The sequence below is a fragment of the Pseudorasbora parva genome, chromosome 25 (assembly GCF_024679245.1).
Source record: "Pseudorasbora parva isolate DD20220531a chromosome 25, ASM2467924v1, whole genome shotgun sequence".
Classification (NCBI taxonomy): domain Eukaryota; kingdom Metazoa; phylum Chordata; class Actinopteri; order Cypriniformes; family Gobionidae; genus Pseudorasbora; species Pseudorasbora parva.
Window position 1 is genome coordinate 14120545 of NC_090196.1, and position 19621 is coordinate 14140165.

Here is a 19621-nt window from a genome sequence, read left to right on the forward strand (position 1 = left end):
ACAATGCTGAATAAAGTCGTAGTTTTTGTTCTTTTTGGACCAAAATGTATTTTTAACTAACTGATGTCAAATATGGACTACTTTGATGATGTTATTATTCTTGACATGGACAGTATAGTGATACACTCTCGGACTAAATATAAAATATCTTAAACTGTGCTCTGAAGATGAACGGAGGTCTTACGGGTGTGGAACAACAATAGGGTGAGTCATTAATGACATACATTTCCTTTTTGGGTGAACTAACCCTTTAAGCCAAAATGGCCATTTTGTTGAGCATTCTCATAAGAGGAGTTTTAAATGAGTAAAATAAAACTTGAATTAACCTTACGATTACAGCGCATCAGATCTGCGTCATGTTCGGCAGATCTTAAAGTGACAGCAGCCTAATAAATCTAAGTTAAAGGGGTACTTCAGCATTTGGAAGATGAATCTGTATTTAAACTGGGTCATTAATGTAGTAGAAATATGAAATTATTTTTGAATTTGGTGCTTTCTAGACTGAGAAAAGACAGAAAATGTATTTTTGTCTCATGGGGATGAAAGACAACAATTCCCAGACTGCTTCGCTGCTCTACGAGGCCACTCCCAAAGCCACCGCTACTAACGTTAGATTACTGAATCAATTTCAACTTTCCTACCGCAACCGCGCTCATTTTCATAAAATCAGTTCAGTTAGAGAACAGACACTACAAATAAAAACTGAACGTGTCTGTTCAATATATTATGATTTAGCCGGTGAGTGAATCTCACAGCCCAAAATTTTTCCAGAAATAAAATGCATAAATCTCTTGTCTCAGGGGGATATGAGGGGGGAAATCACAATCATTTGAATATACTTCAGGGTTTCTACTGATACAAAGCCATATGCTAATCGCTGAAGTAACCCTTTAATCATAAATCTAATAAAAACCTAATGAATCCAATGTTCATCTAAGAACAAAGGTAACTGTGAAAATTGTAATCTATATTTAAATTATCTATATTTAATTTATTCTTTATGCAGTGCAGACTGTTTGATAACTTTATACAATTTCTGTATGTTTAACGGGTAGGAAGGCCACAGGTAAATATGTCAGTAATCAGTAATGTTAATTTTTTTTATTTTTTTATAGACATCAGTACCTGTACAGTCTTGTTCAAAATAATAGCAGTACAATGTGACTAACCAGAATAATCAAGGTTTTTCGTATATTTTTTTATTGCTACGTGGCAAACAAGTTACCAGTAGGTTCAGTAGATTCTCAGAAAACAAATGAGACCCAGCATTCATGATATGCACGCTCTTAAGGCTGTGCAATTGGGCAATTAGTTGAATTAGTTGAAAGGGGTGTGTTTAAAAAAATAGCAGTGTGACATTCAATCACTGAGGTCATCAATTTTGTGAAGAAACAGGTGTGAATCAGGTGGCCCCTATTTGAGGATGAAGCCAACACTTGTTGAACATGCATTTGAAAGCTGAGGAAATGGGTCGTTCAAGACATTGTTCAGAAGAACAGCGTACTTTGATTAAAAAGTTGATTAGAGAGGGGAAAACCTATAAAGAGGTGCAAGAAATGATAGGCTGTTCAGCTAAAATGATCTCCAATGCCTTAAAATGGAGAGCAAAACCAGAGAGACGTGGAAGAAAACGGAAGACAACCATCAAAATGGATAGAAGAATAACCAGAATGGCAAAGGCTCAGCCAATGATCACCTCCAGGATGATCAAAGACAGTCTGGAGTTACCTGTAAGTACTGTGACAGTTAGAAGACGTCTGTGTGAAGCTAATCTATTTTCAAGAATCCCCCGCAAAGTCCCTCTGTTAAAAAAAAGGCATGTGCAGAAGAGGTTACAATTTGCCAAAGAACACATCAAGTGGCCTAAAGAGAAATGGACGAACATTTTGTGGACTGATGAGAGTAAAATTGTTCTTTTTGGGTCCAAGGGCCACAGGCAGTTTGTGAGACGACCCCCAAACTCTGAATTCAAGCCACAGTACACAGTGAAGACAGTGAAGCATGGAGGTGCAAGCATCATGATATGGGCATGTTTCTCCTACTATGGTGTTGGGCCTATTTATCGCATACCAGGGATCATGGATCAGTTTGCATATGTTAAAATACTTGAAGAGGTCATGTTGCCCTATGCTGAAGAGGACATGCCCTTGAAACGGTTGTTTCAACAAGACAATGACCCAAAACACACTAGTAAACGGGCAAAGTCTTGGTTCCAAACCAACAAAATTAATGTTATGGAGTGGCCAGCCCAATCTCCAGACCTTAATCCAATTGAGAACTTGTGGGGTGATATCAAAAATGCTGTTTCTGAAGCAAAACCAAGAAATGTGAATGAATTGTGGAATGTTGTTAAAGAATCATGGAGTGGAATAACAGCTGAGAGGTGCCACAAGTTGGTTGACTCCATGCCACACAGATGTCAAGCAGTTTTAAAAAACTGTGGTCATACAACTAAATATTAGTTTAGTGATTCACAGGATTGCTAAATCCCAGAAAAAAAAAAATGTTTGTACAAAATAGTTTTGAGTTTGTACAGTCAAAGGTAGACACTGCTATTTTTTTGAACACACCCCTTTCAACTAATTGCCCAATTGCACAGCCTTAAGAGCGTGCATATCATGAATGCTGGGTCTTGTTTGTTTTCTGACAATCTACTGAACCTACTGGTAACTTGTTTGCCACGTTGCAATAAAAAATATACTAAAAACCTTAATTATTCTGGTTAGTCACATTGTACTGCTATTATTTTGAACAAGACTGTATTAGTATCAGTGATACTGGCCTTAATTTATACAAATATGACATTACAACATATACAAAAATACTGTCTTTATATTGTTAGTTTTTTTTAAATCAGTTGACAGCACTAGTATTTTTTACTAGTGTGAAGCGACACAGTCGCCGGCACCATTTCTGCTTTTCCGGTCATGAGTATGTTGTGTTACCTACACAGCTCTGTTTATCTTTTCAGAGACATTTAAGTGTGTATAAAAGGATGTTATGATGTTACTCTGTGCGTTTGCTCAGTGGCTGCTGTGACACTGCTGTGACACATTCTGTCAAATGAAACCGGAAATCAAGGGTAACACAGATATTAACATTTGTCAGTTTTAACATTTATTAAACGGCCCCATTCAGATTTTGGGTGTGGACAAGTAGGCAATGGCTTTCAAAGACTTTCCCATGTTGAGGATTCATCCAATAAACATACAGCTGTTTGTCTCCCGACTGGTGCTGTTGGCATGCCACTAAATAACCAGTAATCTTGACATCTCTTGCGCTTGTGTGATTTACCAGTGGTGATAATTTAGTAAGAAGGTGTGAATTAATGGTATTTATTATTACAACGATAAATGTCCTCAACTTGGACAGAATGCGCTCATTCTTGCCAGTTGCTAAAAGCACTACTTCTATATGTAGGGCGAGCATTTAAAAGGGCAAGCACTTGGATATCTTCAACGGCCAGAGTATAGCTCACACTTTTTTTTCCCCTCCTTACAAGTGGTGCTCAACGTAGAAATAAGCATTTCTGAATGAACAGTTTAATGACTCTCAAAGACTGCCACCTACTGGCCTAACAATGGAAGCTGCACTGACTGACAGCCTGTCCAGCGCACACAGAGACAAGTCCCAGCGCTGAGAAGTGTCTTGTATAATATTATTGTAATATTATAATATTGCTATATCGAGGGAATTTCCTTCATTCTGTCAGCCTTAAGTTGACATGTTTCTTCAAAATCCCTCCCGTAACACTTATGTTGTTTTTCTTTCTACAGGCCTCTTTCCAGCGGTCCAACAGCCATGACAAGGTGAGGAAGATTGTGGCAGAGGAAGGCCGGGCGGCTCGAAACCTCATCGCATGGAGTGTCCCAGTGGAGAGCAAGGAGGAAGAGGGTTAGTTCGGAGTCATGCACACATATAATAATTAATGTTGGCATTTGCAATGCTTTATGGTAGGTATGGCAGAGATCCTGAAGTAGCCAACCCAACCTAGGGGAAAAAATGCATCAAATAAATGCTAGGTTGAGATAAGACTTGGCCCTGTGATATCTAAGAATTTTTATGAGGAATAATATTAGCAGGTTTTATATAGATCTCTTATACTCACCAAGGCTGCATTTATTTGATCATAAGTAAAAATATGGCCCATACGCAACAAACTGCGATGCAATGTGTATTGTGACACCTTTCTATCAGAACCATCATTAACTTCTTGAGCAATTTGAGCTACAGTAGCTCGTCTGTTTGATAAGACCACACGGGCCAGCCTTCGCTCCTCACGTGCATCAATGAGCCTTGGCCGCCCATGACCCTGTCGCCGGTTCACCACTGTTCCTTCCTTGAACCACTTTTGACAGATACTGACCACAGCAGACTGGGAACACCCCACAAGAGCTGCAGTTTTGGAGATGCTCTGGTCCAGTCGTCTAACTATCACAATTTGGCACTTGTCAAACGCTTGCTCATTTTTCCTGATTGTAACGCATTAACTTCTTAGTCAAAATGTTCACATGCTGCCTAATATATCCCACCCACTAACAGGTGCTGTGATAAAGAGATAATCAGTGTTATTCACCTCACCAGTCATAATGTTATGCCTGATTGGTGTATGTAGGCTATATGATTCATTGCTTTTACTTGTCATAAACAATCTCACATCCCACTCAGCTCAGCACCCATCAGGCAGCCACTTAAAATGCATCCAGCTTTGTGAAGCGTGTCCATTTGCAAAGCAAATGAAGGCAATGAACAAGTGCTCCAAATCTGTCATCCCCCTCTTGTACCTGTAGTTACAGTACACTCTTTGTCGCAGAGTTTGCGGAAACCTCCTGAGTGTGTATAAGCTGACCCAGATCCTCTGTTTCACTGTCAGCGCTGACAGGTCACCGCAGGAGTCTTTTGTTATTTCGGGACTGCAGTATGTGCTCGGCCGGAGCAAACACGATTCACCAGGGCCTGCATTTGTCCAGCACTGTGACCGTTTCTGGATCAGGGGTTGCGTACACTTAATAGTTAGAACTTCTGATTGAGAATCAGTTTTGACTCCTCATATCCTGATATAGAGGATCCTATTGGCTGATCCTAGATGACTATACAGCTGATCATGTTCTTATAGTGAATTCACGATTCAGCACCTGATCTCACATCAGTTCTAATACTCAGACACTTTATGAGTGGAAGTACTGACTGAAAGATGACTTTTAAGGTGAATAAACCTTATTACAAACACCTATTACAAATGTTACAAATTATATTTAGCATATTTATAGTCATTCTTATTATTAGCCTGGATGCCAGTCGAACTTAGCCCCGTCCACAACATTTGAGCTCAGGAAGTTCAGTCTGGACTGATCCGTTGTGGAGCAACTATGCTCGAACCAGAGCTGTTCGGACCAATCAAATGATCAGGGTGGGCTTTATATGATGGACAGATGATCAACAGTAATGTATTCATCCACCAAAGAGCGCTTGGGTTGAATTCGTTCTAATCCTAAACTGAGAACTTGTTCGTATGTTCATTCACCTTTACTATTTCTCTCAAAAAAATGATGATCGTGTTGGTAAGTACTCCGAGTATCCTTAAACTCCCTAAAACACCGGCAAAGATAATGTACACTCATCTTCTTCTTCTACTTCTTCCAGTGTGTGTGATGTTGAGTTCTGTTGACAACTATAGGTCACTCAACATAAGTCACTTACTCGTCGCTCTGATTGGTTGTAGCTCTATCCAATTAAGTGCACAGGCATTTTCTTTCCTGGTTCGGATGAAAAGCGTCATTATTATGACTTTTTTGCAAAATTATTTTCATTACAATTAAACAATTTTTATTTTATTAACAGTTATTATTAGCATTATATATAAATGTATATATTTGTAAGTTTGTTTTTTAGTGTTCATTATTTTCATTGATTAGTGTTCTTTAATCACAATTTTTAAAAGCATAAATTCAGTTCAACAAATACTACTCTTTTTTAATTGTTTTATTATATGGTGTGAATTATATATATTTAAAATATTCTTTATTTACCTATTTAATTATAATATATTTATTTTATTATTCATAAAAATTTATTTAACAATTAAAACATAATTAAATAAAATATAATTTAAATAATAAAAAATATAATATTTTAATTAATAAAATACAGTTATCAAATAATAAATCAAAATAATTAAATGTGATCAAATAAATTTCTTTTATTTTTATTTAGTTATTATTATTACTAATATTATTATTATATGTAGATGCATTGGAGTAAAGTTAATGGGGTGGAGGGATCGTTGTGATCCTAAAAATAGGCATATTTTTTATTTTTTGTACCAGTGCTATTCACAATGGCAAAATGTTTTATTTTCAAAATGTTTTCTTTTAATATTTTTTTTAATAAATAGCATGCATTATATAGACGCACATTTAAATTATTACTATGCTACATTGTAGTAATATAACCTCATCTTGGGAAATAAAACTTTATTTTATGTATTTTTTGTCCGTCTGACTTTTATGTAAAGGAGTTCATACAGCATTTTTAAAATCTGAAAGTTCAGACTTTGTGTGACTTAGTCTTTAGTTTTACAATTACTTTGATGTCATTCACCTGAATTGAATGGGTGGAAATATAAAGTAATGTGACATTTATCTCCACTTTATTCTTCTGTTCACATGCAGCTAAAGCAAAGATTCACGTTAACAGCAGCGCAAGAGCTCAGCGAATCAACTCCGGGCTCCACAGGAACAAAAAGCAGGTGCGCATCATTTGTTCGAAATCATTTTTAGCTTCTGAATCTCTTAAAGGGATAATTCACCCAGAAATGAAAATGATTACTCACCCTCAAGTCATCCTCGGTGTATATGACATCCTTCTTTCAGACGAACACAATCAGAGTTCAAATGAGTTCAAATGTCCTGGCTTACACAAATGCATCGGTTCGCTTACTTAAGAAGGCCTTTATTAACCCCCCCAGAGCAGAGCCGTGTGGAGTACTTTTATGGACTTCTAAACAGAAAACAGCCGTTCACTGCCTTTATAAAGCTTGGAAGAGCAAGGACATTATTTAATATAACTCTCTGATTTTATTCGTCTGAAAGAAGAATGTCATATGCATGAACTAACCCTTTAACTAAAACCTACAGTTATTAAAAACAGTTATTATTTGAAGAAAGCTTCAATTAAAAAGCTTTTACTAATGTTTAACACTAGGGGGCGCCATATACCTTTCATTTCATCCTCTTGCATCCTTCTAATATCCATTCTTTCATGATTTGTTAGCCCTTAAAGTTAAAGGGTTAGTTCACGCAAAACTGAAAATTGTCATCAATTACTCAGCCTCATGTCATTTCAAACCTGTAAAACTTGAATTTATTACATTTTCGATGAATTTTAAGAGCTTTCTGTCCGTCCATTGACCACTAAAGAGATCGTAAAACTAATCATTGATCGGTTTAGTGTACATTTTCTGAAGAGACGCAATCATTTTGTATGATGAACATAAACATTGATCAGCAAACATAAACCTAAGCTCAACCGAACCTGTTGATGTGCAAGAACAAACCTCAGTGGTTCTAATGCTTGAGGTTCTGTTTACCGTATCTGATGAGTTGATGAATGTTTATGTGTGAATAAAAGCCTAAATTAAATCTGTTCACCTTATAAAGTGATCACCTCTCTTTTAATTTTTTTTAGACTAAACCGTTTAATTCATACGGATTAGTTTTACGATCTCTTTATGAACTTTTTGAAGCGTCAAAGTGGCAGTTGCATAGCTGTCAATACAGGGACAGAAATCTCTCAATTTTATTCGAAATAATATCTTCATTTGTGTTGTGACGATGATTGAACGCCTTACGGGTTTGGAACAACATGAGGGCGAGTAATTATTTTGGGTGAACTATCCCTTTAATAACAAATGGGGTTCATTTGGTCAAATAAAGGCGTCTAAACAATTTGAAATTTCTTCTACACTTAACAGAACTTGGCACTAGACTGCAAAATCGCACCCAGCTTGATACTGGACAAAGGGTCTGAGAAAAGCCCCACCAAGACTAGACAGCCACGGAAGGTGGACCTCCGAGCACGATACTGGGCCTTCCTGTTCGACAATCTGCGGAGAGCAGTGGACGAGATCTACGTCACCTGCGAGTCCGACCAGAGCGTGGTGGAGTGCAGGGTATGATTAGCACAACACTCGTTATACATGACATGCAGGTCTATTTATCTATTTATTTATATAATTATGTTGTTGTTGTTTTTACTGGAAAATATAATTTAGGTGTGTGTGTGTGTGTGTGTGTGTGTGTGTATATATACATATATATATATATATATATATATATATATATATAGACACACACACACACACACATACATACATATTCCTAATAATCCTTTAGGTGTGTGTGTATAAGGCTGATCAAACAGGCGAGCCACAAACTGTTCAAGAAGCAAATATGCAAATATTTCTTAAATACATATGTATTGTACAGAACACAGTTCACACATTATGTAAACACTAACTTTTATTTTGGATGCACTTGTTTTGAGTTGAGACATTTTTGAGCTGTAGGCTGTGGCTGCTTCTGCACTCTCTGACCACTAGAGGGAGTGGAGCACTGTGTTGAACCTCTTCTTCTACCTCCTCCTCCTCCTCGCATTCCTTTTGTTTTCTGGTTTGTGTCAGAGAGGGGTTTGGTGAGAGAATTATCACTGCACCTCTCCAGGGCCTTTCTGGAGGGAGTAGAGATGGATGACATGTGTAAACAAAGGGCCCCCCACCCCACTCCTTCCGTGTGTGTGTGTGGGTGTGTGTGTGTGCACGGGGGGCTCAGGGTACGAGGTCTAGGTAATGTCCCAAAACACTTTTTCCACCCCAGGTTCTTTGTTTAGTTTTAGGAAAAGCAAAAAGCTGATTGCAAGACATGTACTACAGTCTGCCACTTTGACCAATAACCTCTCAGCACGCAACGGTCGCAATAGCGATTCGTCACTTCAAATTGATCAACAGTGTTTTTTTGTCCAGTCTGGTCTTGGGACCTGTGGCGGCAAACATGCCTTTGAACGGTTAGCTTTGGTTGGCAGAGCCCGCGTCAGGGCACTCATTCTGTTTACCCTGGCAGGTATGGCGCCTGGCTGTATTTGGGCCCATCGTCCACACTCTACTCTGCTGGCTCTGATTTATCGATTGGCGTGTAATCTAGAATTATGCTGAGCGGGGTTCGGCCAACCGCTTGAAGCTAAGCGGCCCCTTTTGTGGTTACCTTGTTGACAGCCGGCCTGCGCGAATGTGCATAAACACTTCGGCCGCTGTGTTGCCATGTCCGGCGCGCCTGTTCACACTCCCTGGCCCTTTGGTCTGAGTGTGTTTGTATGTGTCCGTGCTCCGCTCCGGATCTTTAGCTCACTGCCATGTGACAGTAAGGGACTGTCTAATGAGAAACTGTAGGCCTAGAGTAGGAAAACACCCCTTTGAGTTGTTGAAGTCCAGGACCTTTTACTTACACACAAATGCTGCTTTATGAATGTATAAATCTATGATTCAGCATTTTGTCTTGTACATGTACTTTACCAGCACATTCTTTGTAGTACATAGACGCTTAAAATTATTAAAATTATTAAAACATGGCTAATATTTTAGTCATCATCAGAATCTCCCATAAAATGCTAAATATTTTCTTAAAGGTACAGCGTGTAATATTTATAAGGATTTATTGACAGAAATGCAATATAATATACATAACTATGTTTTTAGTGGTGTATAAAGACTGTACATGATGTACCGTTATGTTTTTATTACCTTAGAATGAGGCATTTCTATCTACATACACTGCGGGTCCTCGAAGTCACCACGGACAATTTGCTCTACAGAGCGCTAGCTACCATAGATATTCATAATAAAGGCTAGATGTCTCATGCGCGCTGTTGGCCAGTGGAGGTCGCCGTCCGCAACTGGCGGCCATCTTGTCACAGGCAGCTTGCTCACTCGTAACAGTGTGTTTTAATGGTGCATGTACTTTTAAATAGCCATAACTTGCTCAGTTTTCAACCGTTTCGTTTGTTATAACCGTCAGAGATGTAGTTATGACACTACATACTTATGAATAATTATAACCATGGACTTCAATATGAAAGTAACATTGAACAGAACAGATAGGTGCAATAAAAAAGGTATTTATGTTAAATCAATATAAAGGCTACTAAAACTGTGTACCGAATGTCAACATGAGAAATTAATTATATATATATAATACACACACACGTGCGCATATATACAGCTCTGGATTTTTTTTTCCAGAGCTAGCTATAGCTTATATATATTTATATATATATATATAATATAATATAATATAATATATATATATATTTTAATATAGACATACACTTTTATTATAAGAATATCACTATTATAATAAAATAATTTGTATTTTTAAAAATATTAAAATAAAAAAAAACATGCAAACTAAGTTTACTTTAACTAGACAAAAGATTGGTTGTCATAAAACCGTTATTGGTGTCAATAAAACCTATATAATTGAAAAGCTCGATTGTGGTCTCAGCCTTGATAAAGTGCACGTAAGTTAGCCGTGATACACAAGCTGCACGATTAAGTCGTTTATCGACATGAAAAGCTGCAATTTCAACGTGTTAAAGCATCCAGATTTGTAGCCATGTAAATAACGTTTGCAAGAAACCAAACCATTTGTAAATCCGTCAAGATTTCAGCGAGATAAGAGTATTTATGTTCGTACAGATCACTCACCTTACATCAGGTTTCACAGAGCCCAACAGAAAGCTTGCCTTTGACAAGATGGCCGCCGGTGATGACGATGGTGACTTCGCCGTAAGATATCTAGCCTTTATTATGGATATCTATGCTAGCTACACTCTGCTGTCTCAGACGACGACATCTTTGTCCTGTGTTGGCCACCGTAGCTTCTCTATGTGCTTCGAAAGGGAGGGGTGAGCGGTGACCGGTTGCAATTCGCAACCTCACCACTAGATGCCGCTCAAATTTACACAGTGCACCTTTAAAGAGATAGTTAACCCAGAAAGGAAAATTCCAAGCAGATCTCGATTCCTGCAGAAGCGCTTTTCTCTTAGCATTGTGAACATGTTACAGCAGCGCCGAGCGAAGGAACGTCATAACATAATTTTAAACACACTTAAATGTATCTGATATGATAAAAAAAGCTGCTTTACCTTATCATGACCGGAAAAAGCGGAAGTGCGCGCCCCCAGTGACTGTGTCCCATCCCGTCATAATAAAAGTCCCGGTGCTCACGAGCTGTGTGTTTGTATAATAATCGCTCCAGCGGCCTTGCTCAGCTCCACAACACTCGGTCCTGCTCTGCTTTACACTACAGTAACGTTAATAACCGCATCCATCAACATGATTTCTGCCCGAGTCCTAATCTCCACCGGCTGTGAGGTCAAGACCACATGTCCCAAGATACTGCGCTCATACTTGGCGTCATCAAACTACGTCTTTGTCTACAATAGGCGCCCTCCAGTGGACGGAAAGTTGCATAGTGCACCTTAAGTCAATGGGGTCCAAAATTATTTAAAGACAATAACGAAAAGAGGCATTTAGCGAAATATTCTATACAAATTAATGAGAACAACAATTGATTTTATCCATTGCAGTTTTATTATCTGTGACATTAAGCTGTGGCATTTTTTGTTAATGTTGTTTTCCCCCGCCCATATGACCTTGATGACATCAGCAGAAAAGAATGTTTGTTTCAGGTTATTACGGTGTGATGAAAAAAATGAACAACTTGCTGCTTTTTAATGTAAGATGCTGGTAAATCGTGCCTACTAAAACATGTTAACGTCATGTTGTGGTCAGTACAGCATTTGAAATAAATAATACTTATTTATAAGTATCTTATTCAGTGCAAAACAAAAAAAGGTTTGGTTTCCAGCATTCAGCTCCACCTGTGTTTCCTATTCTTTATCGTCTGCCAGTGATGGCTGGTCTGACGCTCTTGATTCGGTCTGGTGGCTTGATTTATTTCCATATTCAAGTAACGCCCACATCTTTAACCCACAGCCCAGAGGACTAATTAGTTCTTATCAGGCCTCTCCCTCGTCCCAGGCCTGATTTATGTCATATCAGCCCATGGACGAGACAACTCTACTTTCACTTTGTGCGAATGTGTGCATGAGGGGGAGAGGTGTAATATTTCAGAATTGTTTTTGTGTGGTTGATAAGTCATTTCATTAAAAAAAAGATTTGTTCGAATAATTTAGTCAAAGTTTAAAAAGTCTTAAACATTCTCCCATCAAATGTGTTCAATATGACTTGTTAAAAATAAGCTGAATTGCATGCGGAATGTGTTAAATATTTTTTTTATGGCTCTCAGCGGTTTCCTGTTCACTTGTTCTCCCTCAGCAATTGCGTTATAGGTCAGTGTTGTCCTCCGCCATGCCGTGGTGTTGTTAACTAGCCCTAATCAACAGGCCTGCTGTCGGACAAATCTTTCACTGGGCCTGACTCCTCTATTAACTAAAAGCACTGTGGACTTCTCCTCGATCGCCACTCCCCCATTACCGCCCATCAATCTCACACACACGCCTGTTTCACAGCATCGCCTTCCGCCCCCCACTTAATCCCAGACATCAGTCATACCGCAGGCGCAGCCCCTGGTCCTGATCTCTATGCACCTGAACCATGTCTCAATGAACAGGAGGCCTGAGTATTTTCAACTACCTCTTGATATGATACACATTGCGTCAACACATTGTGACGCATTGCAACTGTATCCCAATTGAAACGTGTGAGGAAGACCGTGTGATAGTGTGCCTACAAGAGAGTGAATCTGCAGGATCCGTTTCAGGGTGTTAACACTCGGGATGTTTGGTTCGATTGAATAAGTGTGAATGCTGCTCTCTGAACCCTGGTGCGCACCAAACAAGCAGAATGAGATCAAATATGGGTCTCTGTTCGCCTCCAAACAAACTCTGCTGTGGTTCAACTGAAACATGAATGCGACACAGACCAAACACATGTAAACGAACCAAAAACAGGACATGGCGTCACAAGATGTGACCCTAAAAAGGACCGAATGCTCAAGAATGCCTGTTTTTTCTCATAGTCATGATGTTCTCCATCACAGTTCGGTACAGGATCAGAACCGCGTCTCCTCGCAGCAGATCTTCGGTTGTGTGTGTGACGGAGGGATTCCTGACGCTGTTTTGACTCCTTTACACATTTTATAAGCTCTTCATGAGTTCTCAGCTGGTCAAAATACCATCATATGTAGGTTACGCACATACAACGAGCACAGCATTGTTTAGTTAGTTCTGTCAAGAAATATACCTCATAAAAGCTGACCAATCAGGTTGTTATAAAATGTGTAGGAGCCAAAACACCATCAGGAATCTCTCCGTCACACACACAAACCAAGATCTGCTGCGAGGAGACGCAGTTCTGATTCTGTCCCGAACTGTGATGGGCAACATCACAACTAGGGGTGTAACGGTACACAAATCTGATGTTTTGGTACGTACCTCGGTTTTGAAGTCATGGTTCGGTATGATTTCGGTACAGCAGTTTTACAAAATTGCTTTTTATTTATTTTTATTCAACATTGGTTTACTGAAAAAAATATGTCTAAATTAATTTAATTATAACTAAATGTTTCTAAAAGATAATGCTGTAGGCTAAATATAGTGAGTCCTTACTTAGGCCCAAATATGCCTCAATTCAGTTATTTTTAGATATAATAATCAACACTCATAAGCTTCACATAAGGCAGTTTTTGCATTAATTTCTGTAACGAAGTTCGTTGATGGAAGGAAGGAGGCGGTAACCGGCGAACGTTCAACAAACGTTTTAATTTCAAATTAAATAAACAAAACAAAAGTAAACCACGGGCAGCCCCTCACGACTGCCCGCACACACACTCATAATCAAACGCCGGCAGCCCCTCACGGGACGACTGCCCGCACACACAAAACAAAACGTAAACATAACATAAAATCCAGGCCTGGTCCTCTCTCATCTTTCGCTGCGTTCGCTCCTCCTTATATGCTCCTGTCACTTGGCCCACTCGTCACCGGCCCGCTCTCGCTGTCCCTCGCCCCGCTGCTTGCCACATACCCCCATCGCCCCCGATCACGGCGACCACGGCACCTGGGGGTAAGGACAGAGATGCGAGAGAAATGGAGACGGGAGCACGAGGAGCGACAAAACGAGAGAGGGGAGAAAAAAAATACAAAATCTGGTCCGGTTCCCAGACACACTGCCGTTCGGCCCTCCGCCCCTCCGAGAGGCTCTTCCTCGCGGTGCTGTGTGATGGCACTGGATGCTTGGTGGACAGCTCGATCCTCCTCTTACCGAGGGACCCGGCAGCGAGCCCCGCGCTCCCTGCTCCTCCCCTAACCGGCGGAAGGCAGAAGGCTCCGGCTCACGGCAAGTGCGGCGACTCCTCCGCTCCCTCACGGACGGCAGCCACCCCACCTCGACCCAGGGGCACGGCAGCGAAGTCTCTGTCCCACCTTCCTCGCTCCAGTACCACCGCCTCGGGCAGCCCTCGCGGTCTTCATTCATCTGCGCTGGCCGACCTCCTCAGCACCGCGATCCCCCTCAGCAGCGAGGGCTCTTCGACAGCATGTCCCTCCTTCCTCCCGGGTTTCGGCACCAGTGTAACGAAGTTCGTTGAACGTCAAACTTTTTAATTTCAAAATAAATAAACAAAACTAAAGTAAACCGCGGGCAGCCCCTCACGGACGACTGCCCGCGCACACAAAACAAAACGTAAACAAAACATAATATAAGTCCAGGCCTGGTCCTCTCTCGTCTTTTGCTGCCTTCGCTCCTCCTTTCATGCTCCCGTCCCTCGGCCGCGAGAAGAAACGTATTAAATAAAGACATCACTAACAGGCTAAGTAGAATATAATGAATATATAGGCTAATATATGGTGCATATATTTAGCGCAAGAGTTTGTTTCTCTAGTGAACTAATACAGATGTGCACACTAAATGACTTGCCTGAGGTAAATGTGATGCTACGGGACATTGCAAGCTGTTTTGTCTTTCCATGGTTGAAACACCGATTGAGCGATTACACGACATATGATACATGTACAAGTTGTAACGTATCCTCAACATAGCCTACCTTAAGAGATATTGATTCATGTTTATTCTTTAGGAAGAGATGACCGCGCTTACTCGCACGCCGCGCTGCCTTTTAAACTGATGCGCCTATACTGATCAGTCGCGTCACATTAAAGAGTGTCAAAGCGGCATTTATCGTTTGAACTTCATGAGAACATGGACTGAATACTTAATATGCTCGTGAGGGATCTCTGATTGAAGTATGATCCGCGCTTAAAACAAGCCGACTGTTATCTGTTAAAGATTGCATTCGAAACGGTTCGGTACAAATACGTGTACCGTTACACCGCTAATCACGACTTTGACAAGAAAAAACAGGTGTTATTGTTTGAGCATTCGGTCCTTTTTATGGTCATCTTTTTTTGTTTCGTTTACATGTCTTAGGTCTGTGTTGCGTTCATATATAATTCGATTCACGCCAGAGTTCTTTTGGAAGCGGACCAAGACCCGTCTTTTCAGACAAACCAAGCAAACCGAACTAAAGTGTGAACACACCCTCAAACTCTGCTGTGCACTCCACTTTTATCCAGTATGGCGCCTCATAAAAGGGCATTGAACCCGGTGAGAGGCTAATTTGTAGGTTCTAGATGCTGCTGCTATATTAATATATGTATAATAAATTATACAAGCACCTAAATCAAGACTGATCCAGGCTTGCATCAAGATTTTGGACTGATTTCAACATCTCAGGCAGGTTTCTTGTAATCTTAAGAGCCTGTGGTAGGTCTGGGGTTGTAGACCTGTTCTAATCTGTGTTGTGGCAAGGCTTTGCGACACTCTCTGGCGTCTTTGTTGGAGTCAAGGGATTCCCCAGAGTCCCCACAGCGCTCCCAGATCGAATATCAGATGGACAATGAACATTTCGTCATTCGCTGCACACTCTTTGCCAGTAACTTGAAATGATTACAGCCCCAATCAGATTTGCCAGCCCCCTTTTGCAAAGCTAATTGGTAATTTCAGCTGCACCTCTTGTGGAAGACCACTGAGGTGGGAAAGAGCAACGGCACTTTTTTTTCCTTTTCTTTTTGTCCCCTCCTGGCATTTGTGAATGGAGTGTTTCTGGAGGGTGGGAGGGTGTGTGAGATGTGCTCCAGTAGCTTCAGATGCCCACTCTTTAGTAGAGACAACAGGGTGTAGGTTTACACCAGCTCTTCAGTGTGAACAAGAATTGGGGGCTCGCCCAAGATTCCGCTTACCGGAGAGTTCGCTAGATTCTGCCAGGGGGTCCTGGCTGGGGCCCTGCTCATTGTTCTTTCAGACATGCCACAAAAGAGACATCGGGGGGGGGGGGGGGGGGGGGGGAGAACAATCTGCCCCTCTTGCATGGTCCAGTCAGGTCTCAGGGGTTACAGCTTTATTTGGAGATGCTCTGTATTCATTCAGTTGTGTATGTGAGGGGTTGTTCCAATGAAAATTCTCAGCCTTGACTAGTTTAGGACATTTTGTTAACTTTTTCTTACCTAATAGATCAACCCAATTTCGCAGTTTTTTGCAAGAACATCCTTTCCATATAGGAATGACTGCCTTTTTGTTGGTTGGTTTGTGTTTAAAGGGGTCATGAATTGAGAAATCAACTTTTGATATATAAAACGTCATTGTAATATAAGAATATCCTCAAAGTTTCAGAGCTGTAAACTTAATTTTTAGTCCAAGAAAAGCTTTTATTGACACCAGGCCCAATAAACGATCGATCTCAGAATATGCCACACCTTGACATCATCGTGTGGTGAAGCACCGCCTCAACATAAGAAGAACAATGCCTGATTCTGTAGCTCCGCCCACCGACTCGTACCTAACATTGGCCTGCATAGAGCTAAACCGGATCGAACTTCTAAGCAATAAACATACTGCATAAGCTTAATTCGAATTCCAATATTATGAATGCATGGAGGAACTTTATTTTTAATGAATATCCTGCTCGCATGGGGAAGACATTGAGCATTTGTTCCTTCATTTCACCACGGATTCATTTGTAAACGAGACTGGATTTAAAGACAGGATGAGATTACATGCATGAATGAAGCAACACACTAATGTGAGTAAAAATTAAATCATGGAAGTTTTGATCATGGTGTCTGCAACGTTCTTGGCGTGTGTGTGTGTGTGATGCACAATTCGTGCTTATATCCACAGATCGGGCAGGCCAAGTAATAAAAAAAAAGCATTCCAATCAATCACGGGTAAATGATAAAGACGTTGTTTGATAAAGACGTTGTGTTTGTTTGATAAAGACGTTTTGCGAGCCCTGTGGGATGAAGCATTCTGGTTACCGTTTTCCCACATGCTTTCAAAACAATCCCTTATGTGTACTGATGAGGGAGCTGAAACTCATTAAATATGCACACCGCACCCAATCCTAGCCGTGAGCTTCTACTTCCAAGTCTCCATTGTGGCACGCCCATAAAATCCTAGTGTTCAGGAAATTGCCTCAAAACCAGTGTAGAAAATAGCATATTACTTTTTCATGATGATGTTTTTGAATGTAAATACCACATACATGTCATAAGTTGACCTCAGATAACAGTATAAAAAATAAAAAAGCCAGTTCATGACACCTTTAAGCACACATCAGAGTTGCATGTAATTCTGAAGTAACTCATATCTCATTGAGGCATTTTAAACTGACATCACACACTCTCTCCATCCCCCAGGAAGTGCTGATGATGTTGGATAACTATGTCCGAGATTTCAAAGCTCTAATTGACTGGATCCAACTACAGGAGAAGCTGGAAAAAACAGATGCTCAGAACAGGTGATAACATGCATGCTTGTGTGTACACACACACACACACACACACACACACACACACACACACACACACACACACACACACACACACACACACACACACACACACACACACGTCTGGTTCACTATCTTTGTGGGGACTCTCCATAGAGACTCTCCATAATGGTTTTCATACTGTACAAACTGTATTTTCTATCCCCCTAAACTGCCCCTGCCCCAAAACCTACCCATCACAGGAAACATTCTGCATTTTAACTTTCTCAAAAAAACTCATCCTGTATGATTTATAAGCCTTTTGAAAAGTGGGGACCGCTGGCTGGTCCCAACAATGTAGGTGATCTGGTTTTACTATCCTTATCGGGATATTTGGTCCCCACAATGTAATATAAACAGGGGCACACACACACACACACACACACACACACACACACACACACACACACACACACACACACACACACACACACACACACACACACACAGGCATGATAATAACCTACTCAGACCATGTACACCCACCCACCGTTGAGTCTTTTACAATTCGTTAGTTTGAATTGTGATCCTTTCAACCTGATCAATAGTTTGAAAGCATATAAAGGTGATTAAAGGGAAAGGAAAATTTTTGGCGATTAACTATTTAATTGTCTCAATTAATAAAATACAATGCAATACAATTTTATTTATATAGCACATTTAAAAACAACTGGTGTTGACTAAAGAAGTGCTTTACATAAACCAAAGAAACAAACTAAAATATTAAATAAAATATTAATGCAAATAAAAGATAATAAATGGAAAATCTATTAAAAAAAAAGTAAAATAAAAAAGCTGGAAAACCTAGATAGGATGTAATAGTTCAGATAGGTACTGTGGAGCCTGGATCCGCAAAGACTTAAAAACAAATAACAAAACTGTCAAATAAATTCTGTATTTAACCGGTAACCAATGAAGCGAGAACAAAGCTGGTGTAATGGTCACTTTTAGGCTTCCCTTTGAGGTGCCGTGCTGCAGCTTTTTTTACATAATTGCAAGCGTGAGATACATATCTGAGGGGCACCAATATATAAAGAGTTACAATAATCTAATCAGGATGTTATAAAACCATGCATAAGATTCAAAGTTCTTAGGCTAAAAGACGAAGATGGTAAAAACAGCACTTGACCACAGCACTTGTCTGTTCAAGCAAAACCCCCAGATTCTGAGTACTGTATTATAATGGCGTATGAAGATCAAAATCATGAGTACTGCGATCATTTGAACCAAACAAGAGAATTCAGGTCTTGCTCTTGTTAAGACTCAAGAAATTGCTAGCGAGTCAGAGTTTTAGTTAATCCAAACAGTAGTGTTGTAGTACTCGAGATCGGTCTTGGTCTCGAGACCGGTCTCGAGACCACTTTTTAAAGGTCTTGGTCTCGTCTCGGTATCGACCGCATTTTTACTCGGTCTCGTCTCGGTCTCGGGCGAAGATGACTCGGGATTTTGTCTCAAGACCGGTCAAGACCACAGCTGAAGGCATATAAAGAGCAGAGAACTCCACCCTGCGCGCACTCCCTCTGTCCTCAAAATAAGCACATAAGCGCTCTCTGATACTTCACATATTAAGCTAAATCAAAAGTTCAGAAAACCGAATCCATGTTGAACGTTGTGCGTTCGGACAACTGTTTTGAAGTACCGCTCGGTGTGAATTGCGCTCAAAAAACGTTTGACCAGCTAAACAGCTGACATAAATCATACATTAAATAAATAGGAAACAA

General features: G+C 40.2%; 1 protein-coding gene across 4 annotated transcripts in view; it reads left to right on the forward strand.

Moving 5' to 3' along the window:
- Window positions 1-19621, forward strand: part of scaper (S-phase cyclin A-associated protein in the ER) — a 177138-nt gene that overhangs the window by 10464 nt on the left and 147053 nt on the right. For all 4 annotated transcript variants that reach the window (XM_067435766.1, XM_067435768.1, XM_067435767.1 and 1 more), the window contains exons 2-5: window positions 3777-3894; window positions 6672-6748; window positions 7973-8170; window positions 17770-17870. In XM_067435766.1, coding sequence (XP_067291867.1) covers window positions 3777-3894; window positions 6672-6748; window positions 7973-8170; window positions 17770-17870 — 494 coding nt within the window. The remainder of the gene's footprint in view (window positions 1-3776; window positions 3895-6671; window positions 6749-7972; window positions 8171-17769; window positions 17871-19621) is intronic.